The sequence below is a fragment of the Danio rerio genome, chromosome 14 (genome assembly GCF_052040795.2).
Source record: "Danio rerio strain M-AB ecotype USA chromosome 14, GRCz13ab, whole genome shotgun sequence".
Classification (NCBI taxonomy): Eukaryota; Metazoa; Chordata; class Actinopteri; order Cypriniformes; family Danionidae; genus Danio; species Danio rerio.
The window spans coordinates 4,273,885-4,297,500 of NC_141034.1; the positions used below are offsets into that span (position 1 = coordinate 4,273,885).

General features: G+C 37.2%; 2 protein-coding genes across 3 annotated transcripts in view; one reads left to right on the forward strand and one right to left on the reverse strand.

Moving 5' to 3' along the window:
• Window positions 1-23,616, forward strand: part of LOC147833832 (uncharacterized) — an 863,518-nt gene that overhangs the window by 224,742 nt on the left and 615,160 nt on the right. The window lies entirely within an intron of this gene.
• Window positions 13,313-23,616, reverse strand: part of pigg (phosphatidylinositol glycan anchor biosynthesis class G (EMM blood group)) — a 227,725-nt gene continuing 217,421 nt past the window's right edge. For both annotated transcript variants that reach the window (XM_087281054.1, XM_087281053.1), the window contains exon 13: window positions 13,313-14,637. In XM_087281054.1, coding sequence (XP_087137180.1) covers window positions 14,418-14,637 — 220 coding nt within the window. In that variant the 3' untranslated portion in view covers window positions 13,313-14,417. The remainder of the gene's footprint in view (window positions 14,638-23,616) is intronic.

Sequence of the window (23,616 nt, forward strand, 5' to 3'; positions counted from 1 at the left end):
AGTACCTCACTGTTTTTTTACACGTGTCACCGCATCGTTGGAGTTTATGGAAGTGAAGTAGCTCCACACAAAACTTCGCTTGAGGTCGCGGATTTAAAGAGTCGATTCATTTGAAGCCCTGTTTGAATGAATCTTCAATTCATTTTGGGCTAATTCGCTACATAATCCAAAAGAGAATTGAAAAATCCAGCTGGTATTTTCTGATAACTCTATTCTTTGAAATGTCTATGTTATTTGAAATCAGTAGTGCAAAAAATCAATGTTAGGTGTATTGAAATTCATATTTGAGTATGTTTACATATGAGAAGTTTGCTTCTAGCCTTATTTTGGTTGGTAAACAGCATCACCAACAACCACCAAACTCAGCACAGACACTGAATCAAGCTGGTCTGAACTGGTCAACCCAGAAGGATTTCAAAAAAAAAAAAAAAAGAAACAGTATTGATCCAAGATCCCAGACTCCTTCATCAAGACGAAACCTGATTCTAAATCAATACTCACCTCACTCTGAGGAGTCCAGCGAGAGACCCCATACAGAAAAGAGCTTGCATTTTCCCATTTAGTTGTCCATTACATCCCATCCTGAAGCAGAGTCAGCGCTGACCTCTGACCTGTGATCTTACTGTCATATTGAGCTACATTGGAGGGGTCAGCAAAACTCAAGTTTGACCGGAATTTAAATCATTATTGCTGAATAATGTTGAATAAGTGATACAGAACCCTTATGTAAAGTTTTATGACTCTGCTGTTGGATATACTTGATTCTGATTGGTCATCCGCAACATTTCAAGGTAAGTTAATGTTTTGTGCTAAATTTACTAACATAGGCTTATTTTGAAAATGTAGCCCTATATACATTTCTGGAGATCGCAAATTATGTAGCCAGAGGTACGTATCTTTAAAACGAATGCTACGGGGCTATATGACGCCATTTCTTTTTGCGCTTACCAGCTGACTGCTTTTCCTCTGTTACCAGTTTGTCCAGTGACTCAACATATGTTGGCGGACTTGAGACACAGAGAGAAGTTGACCACCATGACAGGGTTCGATTCTGATCAAGAAAGATTACGGAAAGCAGGTAAGACAAAAACACAAGCCAAAAAAAATTAAATAAACAAGTAAATAACAGGATGAGAATGTGGTAAAATCTAAAAACATGGTAAAAATCAGGAAAATGTTTTTCTTTTTCTGGATTGCTTTTTAAAACTGTCTGTTGGGTTTAGAGAAGGGGGTGATCGGGTCAATCGGTACTTTTGAAAACACTATTGGTTGCATTTAGGCAGGATCAGTTGATAAGTCGGTCACTCAGTCAGTTGACAGAGGCCTCACAAGAGAAACTTGAGATCTGAAAAAGTGTATTCAGTGGCCTCAGGTGAATTCACAAAACCAAAAACTTGGGGAAAAAAAAAAAAAAAAAAAAGGAGCTCCTGGGACGTATTCGGCACACATAAATGTATACAGCGGTACATTTTCAGAATGTGCTTGGGTTGGAATTAACTGAATTAACTGTGTAATAAGTGTGATAATGTATATCTAGGCAAATGATTCAGCAGAATAAAGCCTCCTCATTGTTGGACTTAAATCTTAGTTGCATAGATGCTGAACACAAAAGAGAGATAAAAATAATATGAATAAATACCTAAATATTAAAGAGAAATTATTTCATGGAACCAGGGATTTATCTCTCATATGCCAAACTGTATGTGTATATATATATATATATATATATATATATATATAGATAGATAGATAGATAGATAGATAGATAGATAGATAGATAGATAGATAGATAAACAGCTTTATATATATATATAAACAAAAATAAAGTGGTACTAAAATCAATCCCTGGGTAACACCACAGGTGAGGTGAGGTGAGGTCAGCTGTTGAGGACGGATAAAGACCTATGAGACCTACTGTATGAGAAAATTTTTTTTTTATTAGAACCAGTACCGTACCAGTAAGTCGATTAAAGAATCCTGTACATGTCGTGATCTTTAAGATTAAAAATAAAATATGCTGAGATTAAGAGAGAATTCGTCAGATTTTTTATTTTTTAAGTCAATTGAAAAACAGTTCATCTAATCAACTTGAAAATTATAATATTAAGCCAGCATGGTCTGTAGATCATATGATAAAATTTTGGTAAAAATCGGACAAACGGCCTAGGACGAGTTTGTTAGAATAGGTTTTGCGAAAAATTCAAAATAGCAAGAAAAATTCATGACAGAAAATTGAGTCATATGGTGCGATTAAATCGGCTTGAACCAAGAAATTTAGAGTAAAAAATCATGTTAATTGTAGCCCATTCAGTTGTGAAACTTTGGACAAGTGATGGCGCTAGAGAGTTTGAGTTAGAGAGTTTAAATTCGTTGTGTTTGAAGATAAGACTGTCCTGCATCTGTGTGCCAAAGTTTGCGCAAATGCCACAAGACTCCCAGAAGAATAATAAAAAGAATAACGGAAACAATAGATGCCTACGCAACTTCGGTGCTTGGCCCCTAATTAAAGATTAAAGAATTCTTTAATTCTTTAAGGTCTTTAAGATCAGAAGTGAAATGTAGTGCTGAGATCAAGAGAGAATCCATCAAACAAATCTCGGACAAAACAAAGATTTGATCATCAGGTAGCACTAAGTTTTTTTGTTGCAGGTGATGTCATGGAAACAGGCTTTCAATATCACATATGACAAACTGTTTTCATGTTTCGTGGTTATATAAAGCCGTATATCATCTGCATCTTAAATTTACCCATAATTAATACACCTTACATACTTAAAAAAGGGTTGGGGTACTAAAATCGATCCCTGGTGTACACCACAGGTGAGGTGAGCTGTTGAGGATGAATCAAGACCTAAGCTGAAGAAGAAAAACAAAACATTAGAACCAGCACCGTACCAGTAAGAACAAATCAAATGTTCAAGCCAAGATTAAAGAATCCTGTAAATCTGTAAATTCCCAGATCTTTAAGATCAGAAGTGAAATAGAGTGCTGAGATCAAGAGAGAATTTGTTACATTTGTTTTTGTGAGGCAAAATAAAGATTTTATCATCAAGCTGCATTAAGGTTTTTTTTTTTTTTTAAAGCCACAGATGATGTTATGGAAACAGGCTTTCAATACCTCATATGTTTTGTGGTTATGTAAAGCCATGTATCATCTGCATCTCAGATTTATCCATAATTTACAGTACACAAGATGTAGCATACAAACAAAAAAGGGTTGGGATACTAAAATCAGTCCCTGGGGTACACCACAGGTGAGGTGAGCTGTTGAGGAGAGATGAAAACATTTATTTGACAAAAAAAAAAAATAAAAAAATAACCTTAGAACCAGTACCGTACCAGTAAGACCAGGTGAAATGTTCAAGATTAAAGAATCCTGTAATCCACAATATTAAAAACAAAACTCGAATCTAAAAGGACCAAGGCTGATCTCTGCTCTGTCGACTTCTGATGTTAAAAAATTCAATATTTTTTTTTGTTTTGTTTTATTTTATTTTATTTTTTGTTTGTTCTTTGTTTTGTTTTGTTAATTTAATTTACTTTTATTAATTTTTTCCAATGTTTGTTTTGTTTTGTTAGTATTGTTTTATTACTGCTTTTTAATTTAATTTAATTTAATTTAATTTAATTTAATTTAATTTTATTATTTATTTATTTTTTTGTTGTTGTTAATTTAATGCAGTGATTTTTATTGACATTTTAGTTGAGAAATATATAGTGAAATAAATCTGTAAAATAACAGAAAATGTACTGGCAGCTTAAAAAGGCCTTTGTAGCATAATATACAACACCAACACAGACATTAAATCACTTTAAACTATTAAAAATGTTAATAAAAGTCAACAGAAACTTTTCCAAACCTTTCAGAAGATCAAGGTCCCATAATGCGATTCAAAAGCATAAATAAATGAGGAAAAATAAAAAAAATCAATCATAAATACGGAAAACTACTTATTTCATTTTTTTTTTTTTTACAGTTTACCCATATTTACTATTATGATAGGATAGTGTTTCTGAGCTTCCCCAACTGTGACAATTCTGACTCTGCTGATGTACTCCTGTACTGAACAGGGATTGGTTTGGCTTTCATGAAGAAGTCTAGGACATTTCATAAGCTATACTGTTAAACTGTAGCTCTAAACAAAAGGCCCGAAGAGAGCCAATCCATCTTCTGCTTTAAATGACTCCTGCAGGCAAATTGCCCCTTCCATTAGATGGCCGTGGCAGCATCGAGACTCCAGGTCTCTTTCATTCTTTTCTTGGTTTTTCTATCACATCAATCTCTCATCGACCCGCATCCACCAGTAATTACAAAAGAAAGCCACGCTTGGGGAAGCAGGCGCTTTATTTGGGAGAAAGGTTCAAAGATGCGCTGCTTTACAACACAACGAAGACGAAAGGATCACAGAAGAGATATTGATTTCTGACAGAACGGTAAGATGACTGTTTTCAATCAAATCCAGGATTGGAATGTGTTTAAAGAAACCAAATAAACAAGACTGTGAAAAGAGGTAGAACTGGTAAATTTAACGGTTGTTGTTAAAAACAACATCAAACTGCACTCATGTATTTATATAATGAGATACTTTCCACATTCAGTTGCTAAAAACACCAAAATTATTATCTCATTTTAGAAGTCTTGTTTCTTTTGAAACACATTGAAAATTGACTGATACTATGCTGAATTTGAACCTTAAAAATGACCTTTCATGTTAGCATGGGTTTCCTCCGGGTGCTCCGGCTTCCCCCACAGTCTAAAGAGACGCGCAATAGGTGAATTGAATAAACTAAATTGGCTGTTGTGTATGAGTGTGTATGGGTGTTTCCCAGTACTGGGTTGCAGCTGGAACAGCATAAACATATGCTGGATAAACATATGCTGGACAAGAAGGTCACTGGTTGGAACCTAGGCTCAGTTGGCGTTTCTGTGTGGAGTTTTGCGTTCGCGTGGGTTTCCTCCCAGTGCTCTGGTTTCCCCCACAGTCCAAAGACATGCGGTACAGGTGAATTAGGTATACTAAATTGTTCGTAGTGTATGTGTGTGTGTGTGTGTGTGTGTGTGTGTGTGTGTGTGTGTGTGTGTGGATGTTTCAAAGAGATGGGTTGCGGCTGGAAGGGCTTCCGCTGCGTAAAACATGTGCTGGATAAGTTGCCGGTTCATTCCGCTGTGGCGACCCCGGATTAATAAAGGGACTAAGACGACAAGAAAATGAACGAATGAATGACATATGTTGTATAAGTTGGCGGTTTATTCCAACTTAACTTTATTCCGGTCTATTCCGTAGAAACCCCTGATGAATAAAGCCGAAGGAAAACGAATGAATGAATGAACGGAAATGAACTTTCATATATAATCCTAATATCAAGATATGAAGCTCAAGAAAAATTATTATTATTATCATCATCATTATTGAAAACAATTTGACACCACAGCGGAATGAACCGCCAACTATTCCAGCATATGTTTAACGCAGCGAATGCCCTTTATTGGGAAAAAAACCATACAGACTCTTTCTCTCTCACACACACACACACACACACACACACACACACACACGCATACATACACACATTTATACACTACGCCCAATTTAGTTTCTCCAATTCACCTACACTGTTAAAAAAAATAATAATAATTTATGGTTATTTTTTTTCCAGAAAATACCCAGTAAAATAACGGTAATTAAATTACAGAAATATACCATAAAAAAAGGATATTAAAATACAGAAATTTCCCTAAATTTAAATTTCTGGTAAATTTCTGTAATTTAATGTCCGTTATTTTACGCTAATTTCTGTAATTTAACGACTGTTATTTTAAGTTTGGCACCCCAGCTGCCAGAAAGAAAAAAAAATTACATTATGGATTTTTTTTTTCAGTGTATAGCACGCATGTGGACTGAGGGGGAAACCGGAGCACCCGGAAGAAATCCACGCCAACACTGGGAGAACAAGCAAACTACACACGAACATGCCAACTGGCTCAGTCGGGACTCAAACCAACGAGCTTCTTGGTATGAGCCAACAGTGCTAACAACTGAACCACCGTGCCGCCTATTTGAAACATTAGTAGACATGACATTTTCTGAATATAAAATCTCTGAAAAAAAGACATACATATTACCCCCACCCTATATTGTGCAGCCATAATATATAGTCAAAAACAAAACAGAACCACAGAAGAGCAGCAAGATGTCTGAGCTAATGTATGAGCATCTGATCCTGTCGCAGCGAGAAAAGCGAAAGTCCAACAAACACAAACAAACAAACAACACAAACAAAATCAAGCGGAGGAAAACAGAGCGGCGGATGTGAAATGAAGTCACGGATGGCCGGTCAGAGATATTCGCCCGTCGTCACACCGAGCTCTGCTTAAATGAGGGATTAAATGAGGGGAAATCACTATCTCTAGCTGCCATCCAGCGCAGGTGAGCGGCGGCGCTCCTATAAGCTTCATTCTCCTCCTAAACACAAACCTTTGGCTCTCTGACAGCCCCATTAATACACACACACAACACAAACACATCCCGAAATCCTGCTGAGGCGGAGGAACCTGAAAGCTTTTTTCAGACGCTTAAACCTACAAACACCGGATTCAAATAGAGAAACTTTCTTCAGAGAAAAAGAGGAAAATAAACATGTGATTCTTCAACTTCTGCAGAAAATCTCTCTCTCTCTCTCCCTCTCTCTCTGTGTGTGTGTGTGGGAGAATGAAGTAAACATCCATTTAAATTAAAGAGCCCATATTATACATGAAATATATAATATGGGCTATAATATATATCTTGGTTGTAAGGGTCTCCAACAACAGTCTAACCGTACGTTCACACCGAAAGCGGCGAGAGCGTCCAAGGTCGCTCTGGCCGCCCCTGCGACAACGCTCTCTGCCTTCAGCTCCTGCGGCGAGAGTGTCAAAACTCACTACATTGATCTCATATTTAAAGGAGCCGTTGCAGCATATCAGTTACATTCCTGCATAAAACATGTTTCTAGCGTGAAAATGTTGCGCGCTTCTTATCAAATTCATACAACAATGGAAGATCAAGTTGCGTGTGGTGTGGCTTTGCTCTATTTATCCAATATGTGTCCATATGTCTGAAATATCCTGAAGCAGCAGTACTGTTTTGTACTGTCACATCGCGTGAGATTCCCGCTTTTTTAAGATAAATTTATATATCATTAATGAACATCAGTAACTCGCCAGTAACTTATTTAATGTATGTTCCTGTAGGAAAAAAATTTAAATAATTGGAAATCCGGCGACCGCAATAATCAAACCCTTGGGAACAACTGTGGTCGGAACCAAAGTTCACAGGTCTGTGTTCTCTGAACTGCTATCAAGCGATGGACGTCTTCATTCTGATTGCTTGCCGCCGAACCGCGTCATAGCTCATTACCATAAAGTTGACTTCATTTCAACTCTCCTCGACGCTCACGCCGGCGAAGACGCGCCGCGCTGCTCCTCGCCGCCTATCGCCGCCAGCTCTCATTGAAAATGAATGACTTCGGACTACTTTGACGCTATCGCCGCTTTCGGTGTGAACGTACGGTAACATCAGGAGCGCCAGTTCCCTGGACTGTTTTAAGAAACTTCTTAAAACGTATCTTTTTATTATTGCTTATATACTATAAGTTATATATTATAACTTATAAGGCTTCTTTTTAATATGTATTTTTTATCATTATTATCATTCTTACTTTTTTGTGTATTTCATGTTCTTCTGTGTTTTGATGCTCTTTTTAGCGATTTGAGTCTGAGAAAATCGCAATATAAATAAAATGTATTATTATTATTATTATTAAGAGGAACACATTAAATACTGTTCGCTTTTTTAAGATAAATTTATATATCATTAATGAACATCAGTAACTCGCCAGTAACTTATTTAATGTATGTTCCAGTAGGAAAAAAATTTAAATAATTGGAAATCCGGCGACCGCAATAATCAAACCCTTGGGAACAACTGTGGTCGGAACCAAAGTTCACAGGTCTGTGTTCTCTGAACTGCTATCAAGCGATGGACGTCTTCATTCTGATTGCTTGCCGCCGAATCGCGTCATAGCTCATTACCATAAAGTTGACTTCATTTCCACTCTTCTCGACACTCACACCGGCGAAGACGCGCTGCTCCTCGCCGCTTATCGCCGCCGGCTCTCATTGAAAATGAATGACTTCCGGCTACTTTGACGCTCTCGCCGCTTTCGGTGTGAACGTACGGTAACATCAGGAGCGCCAGTTCCCTGGACTGTTTTAAGAAACTTCTTAAAAAGTATCTTTTTATTATTGCTTATATATTATAAGTTATATATTATAACTTATAAGGCTTCTTTTTAATATGTATTTTTTATCATTATTATCATTCTTACTTTTTTGTGTATTTCATGTTCTTCTGTGTTTTGATGCTCTTTTTAGCGATTTGAGTCTGAGAAAAGCGCAATATAAATAAAATGTATTATTATTATTATTATTATTATTATTATTATTATTAAGAGGAACACATTAAATACTGTTCGCTTTTTTAAGATAATTTTATATATCATTAATGAACATCAGTAACTCGCCAGTAACTTATTTAATGTATGTTCCTGTAGGAAAAAAAATTAAATAATTGGAAATCCGGCGACCGCAATAATCAAACCCTTGGGAACAACTGTGGTCGGAACCAAAGTTCACAGGTCTGTGTTCTCTGAACTGCTATCAAGCGATGGACGTCTTCATTCTGATTGCTTGCCGCCGAATCGCGTCATAGCTCATTACCATAAAGTTGACTTCATTTCATCTCTCCTCGACGCTCACGCCGGCGAAGACGCGCCGCGCTGCTCCTCGCCGCTTATCGCCGCCGGCTCTCATTGAAAATGAATGACTTCCGGCTACTTTGACGCTATCGCCGCTTTCGGTGTGAACGTACGGTAACATCAGGAGCGCCAGTTCCCTGGACTGTTTTAAGAAACTTCTTAAAACGTATCTTTTTATTATTGCTTATATATTATAAGTTATATATTATAACTTATAAGGCTTCTTTTTAATATGTATTTTTTATCATTATTATCATTCTTACTTTTTTGTGTATTTCATGTTCTTCTGTGTTTTGATGCTCTTTTTAGCGATTTGAGTCTGAGAAAAGCGCAATATAAATAAAATGTATTATTATTATTATTATTAAGAGGAACACATTAAATACTGTTCGCTTTTTTAAGATAAATTTATATATCATTAATGAACATCAGTAACTCGCCAGTAACTTATTTAATGTATGTTCCAGTAGGAAAAAAATTTAAATAATTGGAAATCCGGCGACCGCAATAATCAAACCCTTGGGAACAACTGTGGTCGGAACCAAAGTTCACAGGTCTGTGTTCTCTGAACTGCTATCAAGCGATGGACGTCTTCATTCTGATTGCTTGCCGCCGAATCGCGTCATAGCTCATTACCATAAAGTTGACTTCATTTCCACTCTTCTCGACACTCACGCCGGCGAAGACGCGCTGCTCCTCGCCGCTTATCGCCGCCGGCTCTCATTGAAAATGAATGACTTCCGGCTACTTTGACTCTCGCCGCTTTCGGTGTGAACGTACGGTAACATCAGGAGCGCCAGTTCCCTGGACTGTTTTAAGAAACTTCTTAAAAAGTATCTTTTTATTATTGCTTATATATTATAAGTTATATATTATAACTTATAAGGCTTCTTTTTAATATGTATTTTTTATCATTATTATCATTCTTACTTTTTTGTGTATTTCATGTTCTTGTTTTGATGCTCTTTTTAGCGATTTGAGTCTGAGAAAAGCGCAATATAAATAAAATGTAATATTATTATTATTATTATTATTAAGAGGAACACATTTAATACTGTTTGTTGCATTGTCTGCAATTAAATACAAGTCAAAGTAAATTTAGATAACCCTTCATTCTTTTTTTATTATCATTTTCCATGCTGTCACAACTTTATCTGATTTGGGGTTGTAGTATCTTGAACATTCATTCATTCATTTTCTTGTCGGCTTAGTCCCTTTATTAATCCGGGGTTGCCACAGCGGAATGAACCGCCAACTTATCCAGCAAGTTTTTAAGCAGCGGATGCCCTTCCAGCCGCAACCCATCTCTGGGAAACATCCACACACACATTCACACGCTACGGACAATTTAGCCTACCCAATTCACCTGTACCGCATGTCTCTGGACTGTGGGGGAAACCGGAGCACCCGGAGGAAACCCACGCGAAGGCAGGGAGAACATGCAAACTCCACACAGAAACGCCAACTGAGCCGAGGTTCGAACCAGCGACCTTCTTGCTGTGAGGCGACAGCACTACCTACTGCGCCACTGCCTCGCCAGTATCCTGAACAATATATAGTTAAATATTATTTACTGTCATCATGGCAAAGATAAAGGAAAGCAGTTATTAAAACTATTATGATCAGAAATGTGTCGAAAAAACATCTCTACATTAAACAGAAATTAGAAATCTGATTTAACAGGAGGGCTAATAGTTCTGACCTCGAGTGCATATGCTAAAATAAATAAGCAGTGGTGATGGTCCAGTTAGAGGAATCTCTGCTCAATGACAGATAAGTGTTTACAGAGCAGGACAGGAACTGTGAAAGAGGACAGACAGCAGGGGACGATGGACAGCAGAGCAGCGAGAAAAGCATTAAAAACAGCCCGGCTTCTCCTGCTCGCTGACAGACACAGATGAAGATGATGGACAGGCTACAGAATCAGTCTGGAGAGCTTTAAAGCCACAGCTTTCTTATGCTTCTGCTGCTCGCCCTTCACAGATTTACACCCGCTGAGCAGAAAGAAAAAAACTGACCCGCCACAGCTTCAAAACAAGTATGAATGCCGATTTTCACACGCCAGAACAGAAACTCAAACAGAAAATAAACATTATTAACATAGTAGACTACCATAGAACGCCTCAAAAATATTATTTCAGCAAATAGGATTGTAATTTTTGTTATTGTTATTGTTGTACTCCAAGTTTACCAACAATGAGGACTTCCATTTCTGAGAAACCCAGACATGTGAAAAGAGGCCCAGAGGTCACAGTGAGCATCCAGACCATGTTTAGTCCGGTGGGAGAAAGTCTCCTCTCTCTCCTCTCTTTCCCTGGAGGATGCCTGCAGTTCAAAAAGCCATTAGGTTACAAATCAACTCCTCAGGCCAATCAAAAGGTCAAAGCAGCATGTGGATGTAGTGCACTGCTGGGACATTTCAACGCCTACAGCTCCTCCTTCACTCGCTAACAGCATCTGTTACGCCGATGATTCCACAATCCTTAACAAGAGCTCTAATTTTGAGGGAGAATGGACTATTTTTGGGAAAGTAATTGCATCCTGTCTCAGCGTTTTCACGGTAAATAATGTTTAATGCTTAACATAATAGAGGCAGAGATAATAAAGATAACTGCAAGCAGCAATTATCGGGACCCACAGATCAACAGAGGCGAAATGAAGAGGAGCTCGTTATTAACTCATTAAAGATTTTTGCTGAGTGTTTTAAGCTAAATGATTTAAAACTAATATATTTTATTTACATTACTTTTGATTTACAGTATAGATTTAGTCGGATTGACTAAGCAAATCTTCTTGCCAAAAAATCCTTATGGTAATTACATGCACTTCCGACAAGCTGTTATGGCCTATTCACATGGGAGTGTAAGCGTCAACGTTTCCCAATCACTTTGAAGGGCGTCGTTTAAAAACAAAAGAAGTATGAGATGTCTTACTAAAAAGTGATTTTATAGACAGTTTACCTTTTTTCTGTGAACATGTACGGATCAAAGGAAGTATTTTTCCAGCTTTTGTAAAACTTGCTTTGTCTTCAGATTGCCTAAAATAAGTTTAAAACTCCTTTGAAAAAGAATTATTTAAAAATTTGATTACTTTTTAACGGCAGTTGTTATCTCCTTCTGAAATAAGACATAGCTTATGTTTTGCAGCACCACCTATTGGTAAAAAAAAAAAAAAAAATATATATATATATATATATATATATATATATATATATATATATATATATATATATATATATATATATATATATATACATACACACACACACACACACACACACATATATATATATATATATATATATATATATATATATATATATATATATATATATATATATATATATAAACATACAGGGTGGGTGGATACACATTTATAAAATGGGAAGAGTTGGTGATATTAACAACCTGTTTGTGGCACATTAGTATATGTGAGGGGGCAAACTTATCAAGATGGGTGGGGACCATGGTGGCCATTTTGAAGTCGGCCATTTAGGATCCAACTTTAGTTTTTTCGAATACGAAGAGGTCATTTGACGCATCAAACTTATTAGGAATTTCACAAAAAAAACAATGGTGTGCTGCCATCATGACAAAGATTAAATAAATATGTTATTAGAAATAAGCTATTAAATCTATTATGTTTAGAAATGTGTTGAAAATGTCTTCTCTCCATTAAACAGAAATTGGGAGAAAAAAATAAACGGGTGGGGGGGGGGGGGGTGGGTTGTGGTAATAAATCAGGAGGTTTATTAATTCTGACTTCATCTTCATTTTTCCCCAGGGACTGGTGCTGAAAAAAAACAAAAAATCAAGTTTCAAAATGATACAGCAAGGGTTTTCCAAAACACATTTTTTATTTAGCTTCAAATCTTTATTAATTTCATTGTCAAGTTTAGTTTGTCAAAACATTTTTAATAAGGTCTTGCTAGCACTGTCTGGTGAGTCCAAATCAGTCAAATTAATCACAAAAAAGGTTTAAAAAAAAAAAATTATTATAACTTTAAACATTTAAAGAACTGAAATTGAATTTAAAATTAAACTAAAAAATGCATGGAAAATTTATTAATAAGTAATGTTTGCATTGAGCAACAAGTCTAAAAGCCTAGGGTTTGTCATAGTGTGGGGTTGTTCTTTTCCAGGGACGCCTGGAAAACCACATTCTGCACTCATTACAAAGTCCAGGCTTTAGAGGTAGAAGATACAGGTACTTGACTGGCCTGCCTGCAGTCCTGACCTGTCTCTAATAGAGAATGTGTGGCACAAAATGCGATAACGAAGACCCTGTGAAGAACAGGACACAATTTCACCTGAAACACTTCATCACTTGGTGTCTTCCCTATGTCTTTTAAGTGTTGTGAAAAGAAATGGCAACATTACAAAGTAAAAAATGCTTTACTGTTCAAAACTTGTTTTGAAATGTGTTGCAAGAACCAAAACTTATTTAAATAAAATAAAATAAACATGAGGAACACATTAAATAATGTGCAATTTAATGTGAATGAGTAACATTTGCATTGAGGCCACATAATATTTAATTAAATATTTTAATATAATAAGATTTACATTTTCATTACTTTATTTCTCATGAAATAAACGTAGCCTTGGTAAGAAATAGAGGTTTCTTTCAGGAAAACAACAACAAAAAACAAAAAAAAAAACTTCCCATTTTTGATCTTATCAGACATTTTCACAGCAGAATTCGTCAAAACAAAGATGCATCAACAAAATAAGCCAGACCATAATAATCATACATGGGATCAATGTTTTGAGCCAGAGAGATTTCACTGTGGTGCAGCAACACATCGTGATGAGGATAGAAACCGAGTGACAAAAGGTATTGCTTACTGCATCTCGTAAAGTAACATCAAGCTGTTAGTATCTCTGTATAAATAACAGTTCCTTACTTTAAAACAGCACCAAAACAAGACAAATCGGAAAGGAAAATTATTTGAATCACACATTTAAAAAAGCATGCGGAAAAGATTTACTCTCATTGAAAAAAATGGTTTGTTTTATTATTAATCAGATCTAAATGTGCTAACATAAGCAAAAACCACTTACCAAGATAAATCAGTTTACAATTCACATTCCCAACTCAAACGTCACATGTATCTGTGTTTCGACACGATTTAAAAGACTTTTTAAGATATCTTAAAGCTTTCAAGTGAGGAGTTTACATCAGCTGCGATCTCAGGGAGGGGAGAGTTATTAATGATGCATCTTATCTCGTATTATTTCAGAGGTGAAGCTACGGTCAGGAACGGAAATTGCAAAAGATACCAAGAAAGAATCACACTCTGCTTTATCTGTAAAGCTTTAGGAGGGAAACAAACTGCATAGAGGATACAGATGATCATAAATACGTCAACAAGTTGTGCCGTATATCATCTGCACTATTGAAAAATAACAATAATCAGTTAAAGTCGGTAAAGCGAGCCAAATCTCAATGTGAGCTCTGAAATCTCAACCTCTTTCACCCATAAAATTACACCTTAGACCTTTTTAAATAACGCTTCTCCTTCAACACAAAGTCGATTAGTTTCGCCTTCTGGTATACACGAAACTCCAGCTTCACAGTTTGTTCTGTACCTGAGTTTGACTTTGGTTCTGGCCTTGTGTTCATGGTCTGGTCGAGCGATCTTGATCCATAAAGGTAAAAAACAAACACACGACGGTGGTGATGAGGGTGTGCATGGCCTCGTACAAGAGTTTGGGTGAAAACACGCTCCAGATGAAGAGGTGGTATCGGAGAGCCGTGACCAAAACCACGTAAAAAACAGCTGGGATGGAGCGCAGGAGCGCGAAGCAGTAGCTCCCATGACCGAGTCCATTTACAACCCTGTAAAAGAGAGAAAAGATCCAATGCGGTAATGAGTCTATGATGTGTGTCATTACTTAATACCGTAGTCATAAAACCGTCAGGTCTCATCGACTGCGGTTTATTCCTCATTTCTTGCTAATGGGAAAGTTATTACTTCCTTTACTAAGCTTTGATTATGCGTTTCATGACACAAGTCTATGATATATTCATTAAGACAAATGCCACCTGCCATTGCCTGATGCCAAAGTCATAAGCAATCATCCGATGGCTCTAATAGATAATGGGACCTTAATGGGTTGGACTAGGCGGGGTTAAACTGGTATGCTCTTAACTAGACGATAGATGGGAAAAACTGGAATAAATCTAGGTGGATTTTTCTGGACAAGACATAAGTTAATAAGATTGGGCTGGTTACGATAGTTGATGAAAGACTGGATTGCGCTAAAATGGACTGAACTAGACAGTTAAAAAAGGAGTATTAGGCTACATTAAATGAACTCTGCCCATTAGCTAGACTACATTGCTGCCAACTATAGACTTAAGTTTTAGATATTACTGGACTAGCCTTACTAGGTTAGACAACGTTTACTTATATTTCACCGGAATGTACTAATACTAATTGAACTGGATCAGATTGGACTAAAGGCTAGGCTAGACTCGATGAGATTAGCCAACGCTGGATTGGACTTCAATGGGCTACAATGGACCTGGCTAGACTACATTGGACTTGGCTAGACTACATTGGACTTGGCTAGACTACATTGGACTTGGCTAGACTACATTGGACATAATTGAATTGGACTGCAGTAGTATTTATACTAGTTTATATGGATTCAAATTTAACCTGTACCAGGGATTAGGATAAACTGAACTATAATTGGGCTACTTGGACTTAATTGGATTAGAGTAGACAAAAATGAGCAAAACTGGACTAGTATGAACTAAAGTGGGCTAGGTGAGATTTAATGAGCTCAACCTAAACTGGACTAGACTACAATGGACTATAATGAAGTGGGCTAGACTACATTGGACCTACATTGGACTGCTTGCACTAGACTAAATAGCTTCAACTTTAATATTGAACAAGGATCATACTAGAATGAACAAATCTGGGCTACTCGGATGTATTTGGAATTGACTAAACAAGAATGGGTAAAACTGGACTAGTATGGACTCAAGTAAACAAGATGAATTTAGATGATACGATAGATTTTGAACTGAATTGTACTGGACAGGAATTGACTGAAGTAAGCTAGATTATATTCTGTCAATAAACTATACTAGATTTGATTTGATAAAGGTCTGGACTGAACTCGACCATTTTGGATTGATTTGGATTGGACTGGACTTGACCAGTAGTGACAGAAGTGAATAAGGCTAGGTTACATTGCTTCCAACCAGACTTGACCAGTGCAGTCTATATTGACTACACACTATCTATAAACTGAACTAGACTACATTGCTGCCAACTAGACTTAGGTTGATTTTACTGGACTAGATTGTCTAAACTAGACAACTTTGAATGAGATCTGACTGGAATGTACTAAACTGGACTAGATTGGACTAAACTGAGCTAGGCTAGATTTGATTTGTTCAACCCCAACTGAAGGGTCTATAATGGATTGGGATAGAATGCAGTGGATTTAATTAAAGTAGTTTGACTCAACTAAACAGCTTTAGATGGATTAGATGACCTCAATTAACAAACCTTGCACTAACATGCATTATTGTAGTTGATCAGTCCAGTTAAACTAAATGGGGCTAGACAACTGTAAACTGAATTAGACTGAAGAAGAATGGACTACAGTAAGCTATCTTAGATTAGATGATTATAAAACATACTGGATTGGAGGTAGTGAAAGTCTGGACTGAGCTAGACCATTCTGGACTGACTTGGAGTGGACTAGACTTGACCAGTGCAGTCTATATTAACTATAAACTACCTATAAACTGGACTAGACTACATTGCTGCCAACTAACTGGATTGGAGGTGGTGAAAGTCTGAAATAAGCTAGACAATTTTGGACTGATTTGGATTTAGAAACTGGACTAGACTACAATGCTGCCAACTATAAACTTATGTTGATTTAACTTGACTTGATTGACTAGGCTAGACAAATTTGAATTAGATTAGACTGGAATGTATAGAACTGGACCAGATTGGACTAACCTTTGCACTAACTTGCACTATTTGTAGTTGATCAGTCCAGTTAAATTGAACTGGGCTGGATCAGGGTGGGGTCCAGTAGGAGCGCTCACTCTGATCCCCTGTGCTCTGCAAGGGGTTGTGGAAACTCCGAATTGAACTAAAACAAACGATTACAATTGGCTTAAGATTGGCAAGGAAAATTCAGCACATGCACCAAGCAGCAGAACTTAGGAATTAAAATAAATAAATAAAAATGTAACTGGGCTAGACTACTTTTAACTGAATTAGACTGGACAAGAATAGACTACAGTGAGCTAAATCAGATTAGATTATTTCAGTCTATAAAACATACTGGATTGGAGGTGGTGAAAGTCTGGACTGAGCTAGACAATTTTGGACTGATTTGGATTTAGAAACTGGACAAGACTGCAATGCTGCCAACTATAGACTTATGTTGATTTTACTGGACTAGATCGACTAGGCTAGACAACTTTGATATAGATTTGAATGTACAGAACTGGACCAGATTGGGCTAAAGTGGGATGGCTAAATTTGATTAGTTCAACCTTAACTAGATTGGAAAACAATTGACTACAACGGATAGGTCTACACTACACTTGACTGAATTGAACTAGTTAGACTAAATTAAATAATGTTAGATGGATTAGATGACCTCAATCCTTAAACCTTGCATTATTTGTAGTTGATAATCAACTGAACTGGTCTAGACTACTTTAAACTGAACTGGATGGACTGAACTAGTATGAACTTAAGTGGGTTTCACTTGATTAGATGAGCTTAGTGCATAAACAGGAATGGACCATACAACACTATTGTTAGCAAGTCTCCAGTTTTGGACAAACGATTAGTGCCTCGGGCTGAAGAGCAAACATTATTCATATCATAGACATCCGTTTCTAGTTCCTGGATTTCCGGTTGTATTAGAAATCATCTCTCTAGCCCTGGGCAAATCAATAAGTAGGCAGTTCAGCCAGCCTTTGGCGTCCACCGTAAAAAAAAAAAAACAAAGTCCAGCTTCTCCAAGGAGCAAATGCCCTCTCTATCCTTGTTCACACGCATTTGGATGTAGGACAGTTTCTACAGCACCGAACTGCAGATATGAGTCAAAGACGTTTCTGGCATCAGCCTTGCATTAAAAATGGAAATTTATTGTTGTGGCGACATAAATATTGATAGCCCAATCCCCCAAAGTGGTAAACACAGGGCTTTCTGTCAATACAGATATGACAAGCAAAACATTAGGAGAAAATAATCAGGAACGCAGCTCCCATCCTTCAGGTTTCCCATACGAGGATGATGGCTACGTGTGTTTTGTTTTGAGTTTAAAGGGACCGATGCAGTCTGGCCTATAAAAACAGCTCTCATATGGAGAAAAAGAGAGAGAGAGAGTCATTCTGGGAGATTTCCTCTCTCTGGTGTAATTACGCTCACAGATTTTATGTGACAGTGAAAGCCAACTATAGCGAAAGATAAGTGAGATAGCAGTGCAGGGTTCAGCCTAATCAGTGAATTTGAATTATGTTACGAGATAAACAAGAGGGGAAAAAAAAGAAAAGCTGAAGACTGAACGGTGATATCAACGCAATCAACACAGCAGAATGCATTTAAAGGGACAGCTCAGTCAAAAGAAAAGAGAAAATCATGTACTCGCCCTCATACAATTTTAAACCTGTATGATTTTCTTTCTTCTAAGAGACACAAATCGTACTCTGACGGCAATGTGATGATGTTTTTTCCTCTATAATTACATCGTCTTTTATGTTCTTCAGAAGAAAAGCAGTCAGGATTGGAATGACATGAGAGTGAGTGAGTAAATCATCTGTCGCTAACATTCTAACATATTTTAGATTGACTTCAACAGGTCATAGAATATACGCTGCTGCAATTTAATAGCTGACATTTTCCTGGAGGATTCCAGCTCGTTATTCTGCTCGTCTGTTGGTTTGTGATGGGGAGAAACAATGAATGAAACATGTCAGGCTCTGATATGATTTGGCAAGATCATATTTTTCATTCCCAGAGCTTAAGTGGTGCAGAAAATACATCAGTACAAAAACACTGATGAAAGAAAGCTTCTTTTTTTTTAAATTACATACATTAATAATAATTTTATTTATATAGCGCCTTTTCAGAGCTCAAGGACACTTAACAAGGAATGCGACAAAAAGATAAACAAACATACATGAAGTCAAATGTAACAAACTGGGATAACACAAAGGAGACAAATGAGCAGAGTGGAGTTGGATCAGATAAAGTAGTCAGTTTGGCAGGTCAGAAGCGAAGCATTCAAAAAATAAGTGAGTCTTAAGTAAGGATTTGAATTCAGAAATATTATTAGCAGAGCGGAGTGAGCGTGGTAGAGAGTTCCAGAGTTTGGGTGCAATAACACTAAATGATCTGCCCCCATTGAAGAGAGGTGGTACCGAGGGACAGCGAGAAAGCCAGAGTCAGCAGAACGTAAAGAACGAGTTGGGGTGTAGGGGACAAGCATGTTACATCATTCACAATATGGAGCAGGGTTGGGTAAGTCAGTTACTGCGTCCCAAATCGCATACTTATGCACTATTCTACGCCATTTTGTAGTATGAATAGTGTAAGTAGTGCGTTCACACTGAAAACTCTAAAAATAATAAGTGCACTTTAATTACCCGGATGATGCACTCATTCAGTCGCTAAAATGAAGTGTGTAATGATGGACACTTCACGCACTCAACGACCGCAGGTTTGCTTATGTAGCGGAAGGGGCAGAGCTATCGGACGCACATGTTGGATAACTTTATTTATTTTGGATGGTGAAAGCAAAATTCTTCTACGAGAGTGATTATAGCGCCTCCCGATGGTGAATGCGGTTATACTCACGGCAGGTATTATTTGATAATTCGGTTGTTTATTTCACTGATTTGGCAACCGTCAAACGTCATTAGGGAAACGGTTTGAATTTCCGCTTAGTAAAAAAACATTAGTGTGCCATTTGGTATGACACTACATACATACACCATCCTGTTGAGTGTGTAAGTGCAGAAGTGCATAGTGTATAGTGTGCCATTTGGGACACAGCAAGTGTCTCAACCACATTCCTGGAGGACCAACAACTCCTTAACCAAACACACCTGATTCAGATGATCAGCTCATTAGGAGAGACTGAAAGACCGGTAATAGGTTTAAAAGCCAAAGCAGACAACCAAAACATGCAGTGCTGGTGGTCCTCCAGGAACGTGATTGAAAAACATTTGGGTGACTTCAAAATGAATAATTACTAATTACATCATAATTATTGTACTTAAATTGCATCTATAATATTTATATACTTTGTCTGAAAGGATTTTATTACTTGACTCATTAATTTTCCTTTGGCTTAGTCTCTTATTTATCAGGGGTCACCACAGTGTTATGAACCACCAACTATTCTGACATGTTTTACACAGAGGATGCCCTTCCAGCCATCCACAGTTAGGGGAAACACCCATACACTCTCGCATTCAAACACGCACTCATTCACTATGGCCAATTTACTTCATCCAATTCACCTGTACCGCCTGTCTTTGGACTGTGGGGGAAACCGGAGCACCCGTAGGAAACCCACGCCAACACGGGGAGAACATGCAAACTCCACACAGAAACGCCAGTTGACCCAGCCAGACTAACCACTGAGCCACTGTGTCGTTCTTACGACTTAATACTGCTTAAAAATCTGCTTATAATGCAAAAAACGGACTTAAGGGCTCCTATTAAGCAAAATTGAGTTTTGGAAGCTGTTTGCAGTAATGTGTGTAGGTATAGTCATGTTAGAGTGATAGAAACACAAGAACAAAAACTATTTTTTTTTTTGTAATCAAAGTAGGATTCAAACCTAAGCATTTTCAGGCCCACTGCACCACGAACCTTTACATTTTTGTATAATATTTAAGACAAGTTCATTATCAGTAACTTATTAAATTACAAAAAAAGTTTTTGTAATATATATATATATCCCCCCTTTTTACCTTTTCCCCAATTTCTGTTTAACGGAGAGAAGATATTTTTCATCATCATATATATATATATATATATATATATATATATATATATATATATATATATATATATATATATAAAATATTATATTATATTACATAAATAATTTTAAGTGTTCACTTTCATTTAAGGAATTTAATTTATTCTTTTGACAATTTTATCTTTTTGATATTTCTATATTACGTATTTTTCTATTTAGGTTTCGTCAATTTAGTACTTCAATATAAAGATTTTATTTCAAGCAACATTTTTTCCATTATTTAAAGTGAATAATAAAAAATATATATAGTTATCATTTTTATGTCAGTTTTAGTCAACATCTACACTGGGGTGCGTTTACGAAAACCATCGTTAGCCAACTAAGGTGGCAAGATCCGTCGTTACAAACAGTTCATTGATTTGACATTTCCCAAATCCGTCGTTCCAAAGAACATTAGCAGACTGGGGCGCAAACTTGTACAATTCCAACTACACCTCTAGAGCTGTAGTTAGAAGCATAGTCCCTGTTATCCCCCATACCCTATTCCTTTTTAACGATCCAACAATTAAACTTAAAATGATAAAAAAAAAACCCACAAAAGTCACAAACATGAACACATTAAGTCTCTTAAAAGTATTTCAACAGTTTAGGTTTAGTGATCTTTATATTAACAATTGCGTTCCCTTCATAGTTTTATATGGAATGTTCTCAATAATATCCTGTATGTGCTATTTACATGCATTTAAATTAATATGGAAAGTGAATGTATGTTTTTACCAAAACTAATATTGGATTGTTTTTTAAATATGTCTGCGTGTAAAACAATATAATTTGCACAAAGAAATTATGGGGTTCTTCTCTCAAGAAGTTGTTACTCCATCCAGTTTAGAGCATCATTATGGATGTTTTAGGTTATAACTAACATGGTTCAAACGATGGATCTGCGATAAAGCAACTACGGTCACTACATCGATCTTTTCCCAAACGATGCATCGTACTATGATAGTTCAGAGGTATGGCGTGGTTTGGGAAATGCACCCCTGGTCATTTCAAACTTATAGCGTACAAAGATATAGTTCACCCCAAAATGATCATTTTTTACTATTTACACACACTCAAGTAGTTTCAAACCTTTTTCGTCTATTAAACACAAAAGAAGATATTTTAAAGAATGTTAGAACCATGTATCTCCATAGTAGAAAAACAAATACTGTAGAAGTCAATGGTTACAGGTTTCCAACATTCTTCAGAATACCTTCTTTTGTGTTTAACAAAAAGAAACTCAAACAGCTTCATGACAAGTGGAGGATGATTGAGTAGATGATGACAGAATGTTCAGTTTTGGGTGACTGTATCCTTATCCCTTATCCTAACCAGCTTTGGCTGAACACATGAAGAATGTAGAGTATTTAAACAACACATCCACAGTGTTCTTCGCTTCTATTTCCTCCAGATGAAAGTCAGTCATGCAGGAATATGGAATGAGAGCGGATAAATGATGTCATAAATTTCATATCTGTGTGGACTCTCCCCCTGTATGTTTGTTTGCTAGCTTTGAAAAAAGCACATCGGAAAAAAAAAATCCCGAGCGATCTGGCTAGCTTCCACTTTCCTGAGTTTTACAGAATGTAATATGACAGAAAGGACAGTATAGTTTGCCAAGACTTAAAACAAGAGACAGGTCCGAGTAAAAAAAATATGACGCTCTCTGCTCGGCCGGACTTCAGTATCGATCAACACAAGACAGCAACAACAACAGCAAAACCACATTTCCCACTCAATCAACAGGGGGACGGCACATTCCCCAGTCCACTCCTGACTATCCCATCATTTTGACTGACAGGTGGCTTGTCTAAGCAGCTGCAACACTCCGTCGGCTGACTTCCAGACCTCAACTGGAAGTAAACATCCCAGTTTTGCCTAAAATCATTTCTGTGCGTCTGTCACAAACATCTCGGACCGCAGAACGGTGGCCCTTCTCCGGAGTTTTGCCGGCGGATGAAGCCATTTGCAATTCAAATCCACACCTCAGACACTCCCGTGTAGTAGATTGTTTGCAGGATTCAATATCCCCGAACACAAAGCACCTGTTGCCTCGGAGGAAATGAAATATCTCCTAACAAGCCGCCGTATTTCTGTCTCTCAAATGGATTGTGTAAACGCGCTACTCGGATTGGGGGACGGGTCAGCCATGCCTGCTGGGATTCCTGAAAGCGCAGTATTGATCAAACATCATTTCCTGGATCTTGTGTGTGTGTGTGTGTGTGTTTGTGTGTGTGTTTGTTTAGTGACACTGCTGACTGAGCATGCTGAATTATATATGTCAGAGTGAATGTCTGAGCACTTAAGACTGTCATTTATCAGCCACTAGTCGGAGAGCACTTAGGGGGGAACTTTCTAGCCTCGCTGGGGCAGATCTCGTAATGAGATAAGTAAAGTGTGGGAGGATGGATCCACCTGTAGGTTTATACTTTGCAGTTATTGAGGATTATGGGATGTGTAGGGAGCACGTCTGCTATAGGCTTGTGTTTATTTATTTGGGGGTGAACGAAAAAGCCTTTTAAAGACCAACTCAAATCGACGAGGCCTCACTTAACTTCAGATATTTTAGGTCAGTGGAACTGATGTTTGCAAAAGTTGAGTAAACAAGACAAAATGAAAGGAAATTAGGATTATGTTGGTTTTGTTGTATTGACTTAAAATACAGAGTGGATCGATATATGGATGGATGGATGGATGGATGGATGGATGGATGGATGGATGAATGGATGGATGGATGGAGTAATGGATGGATGGATGGACGGATGGACAGATGGATGGATGGACAGATGGA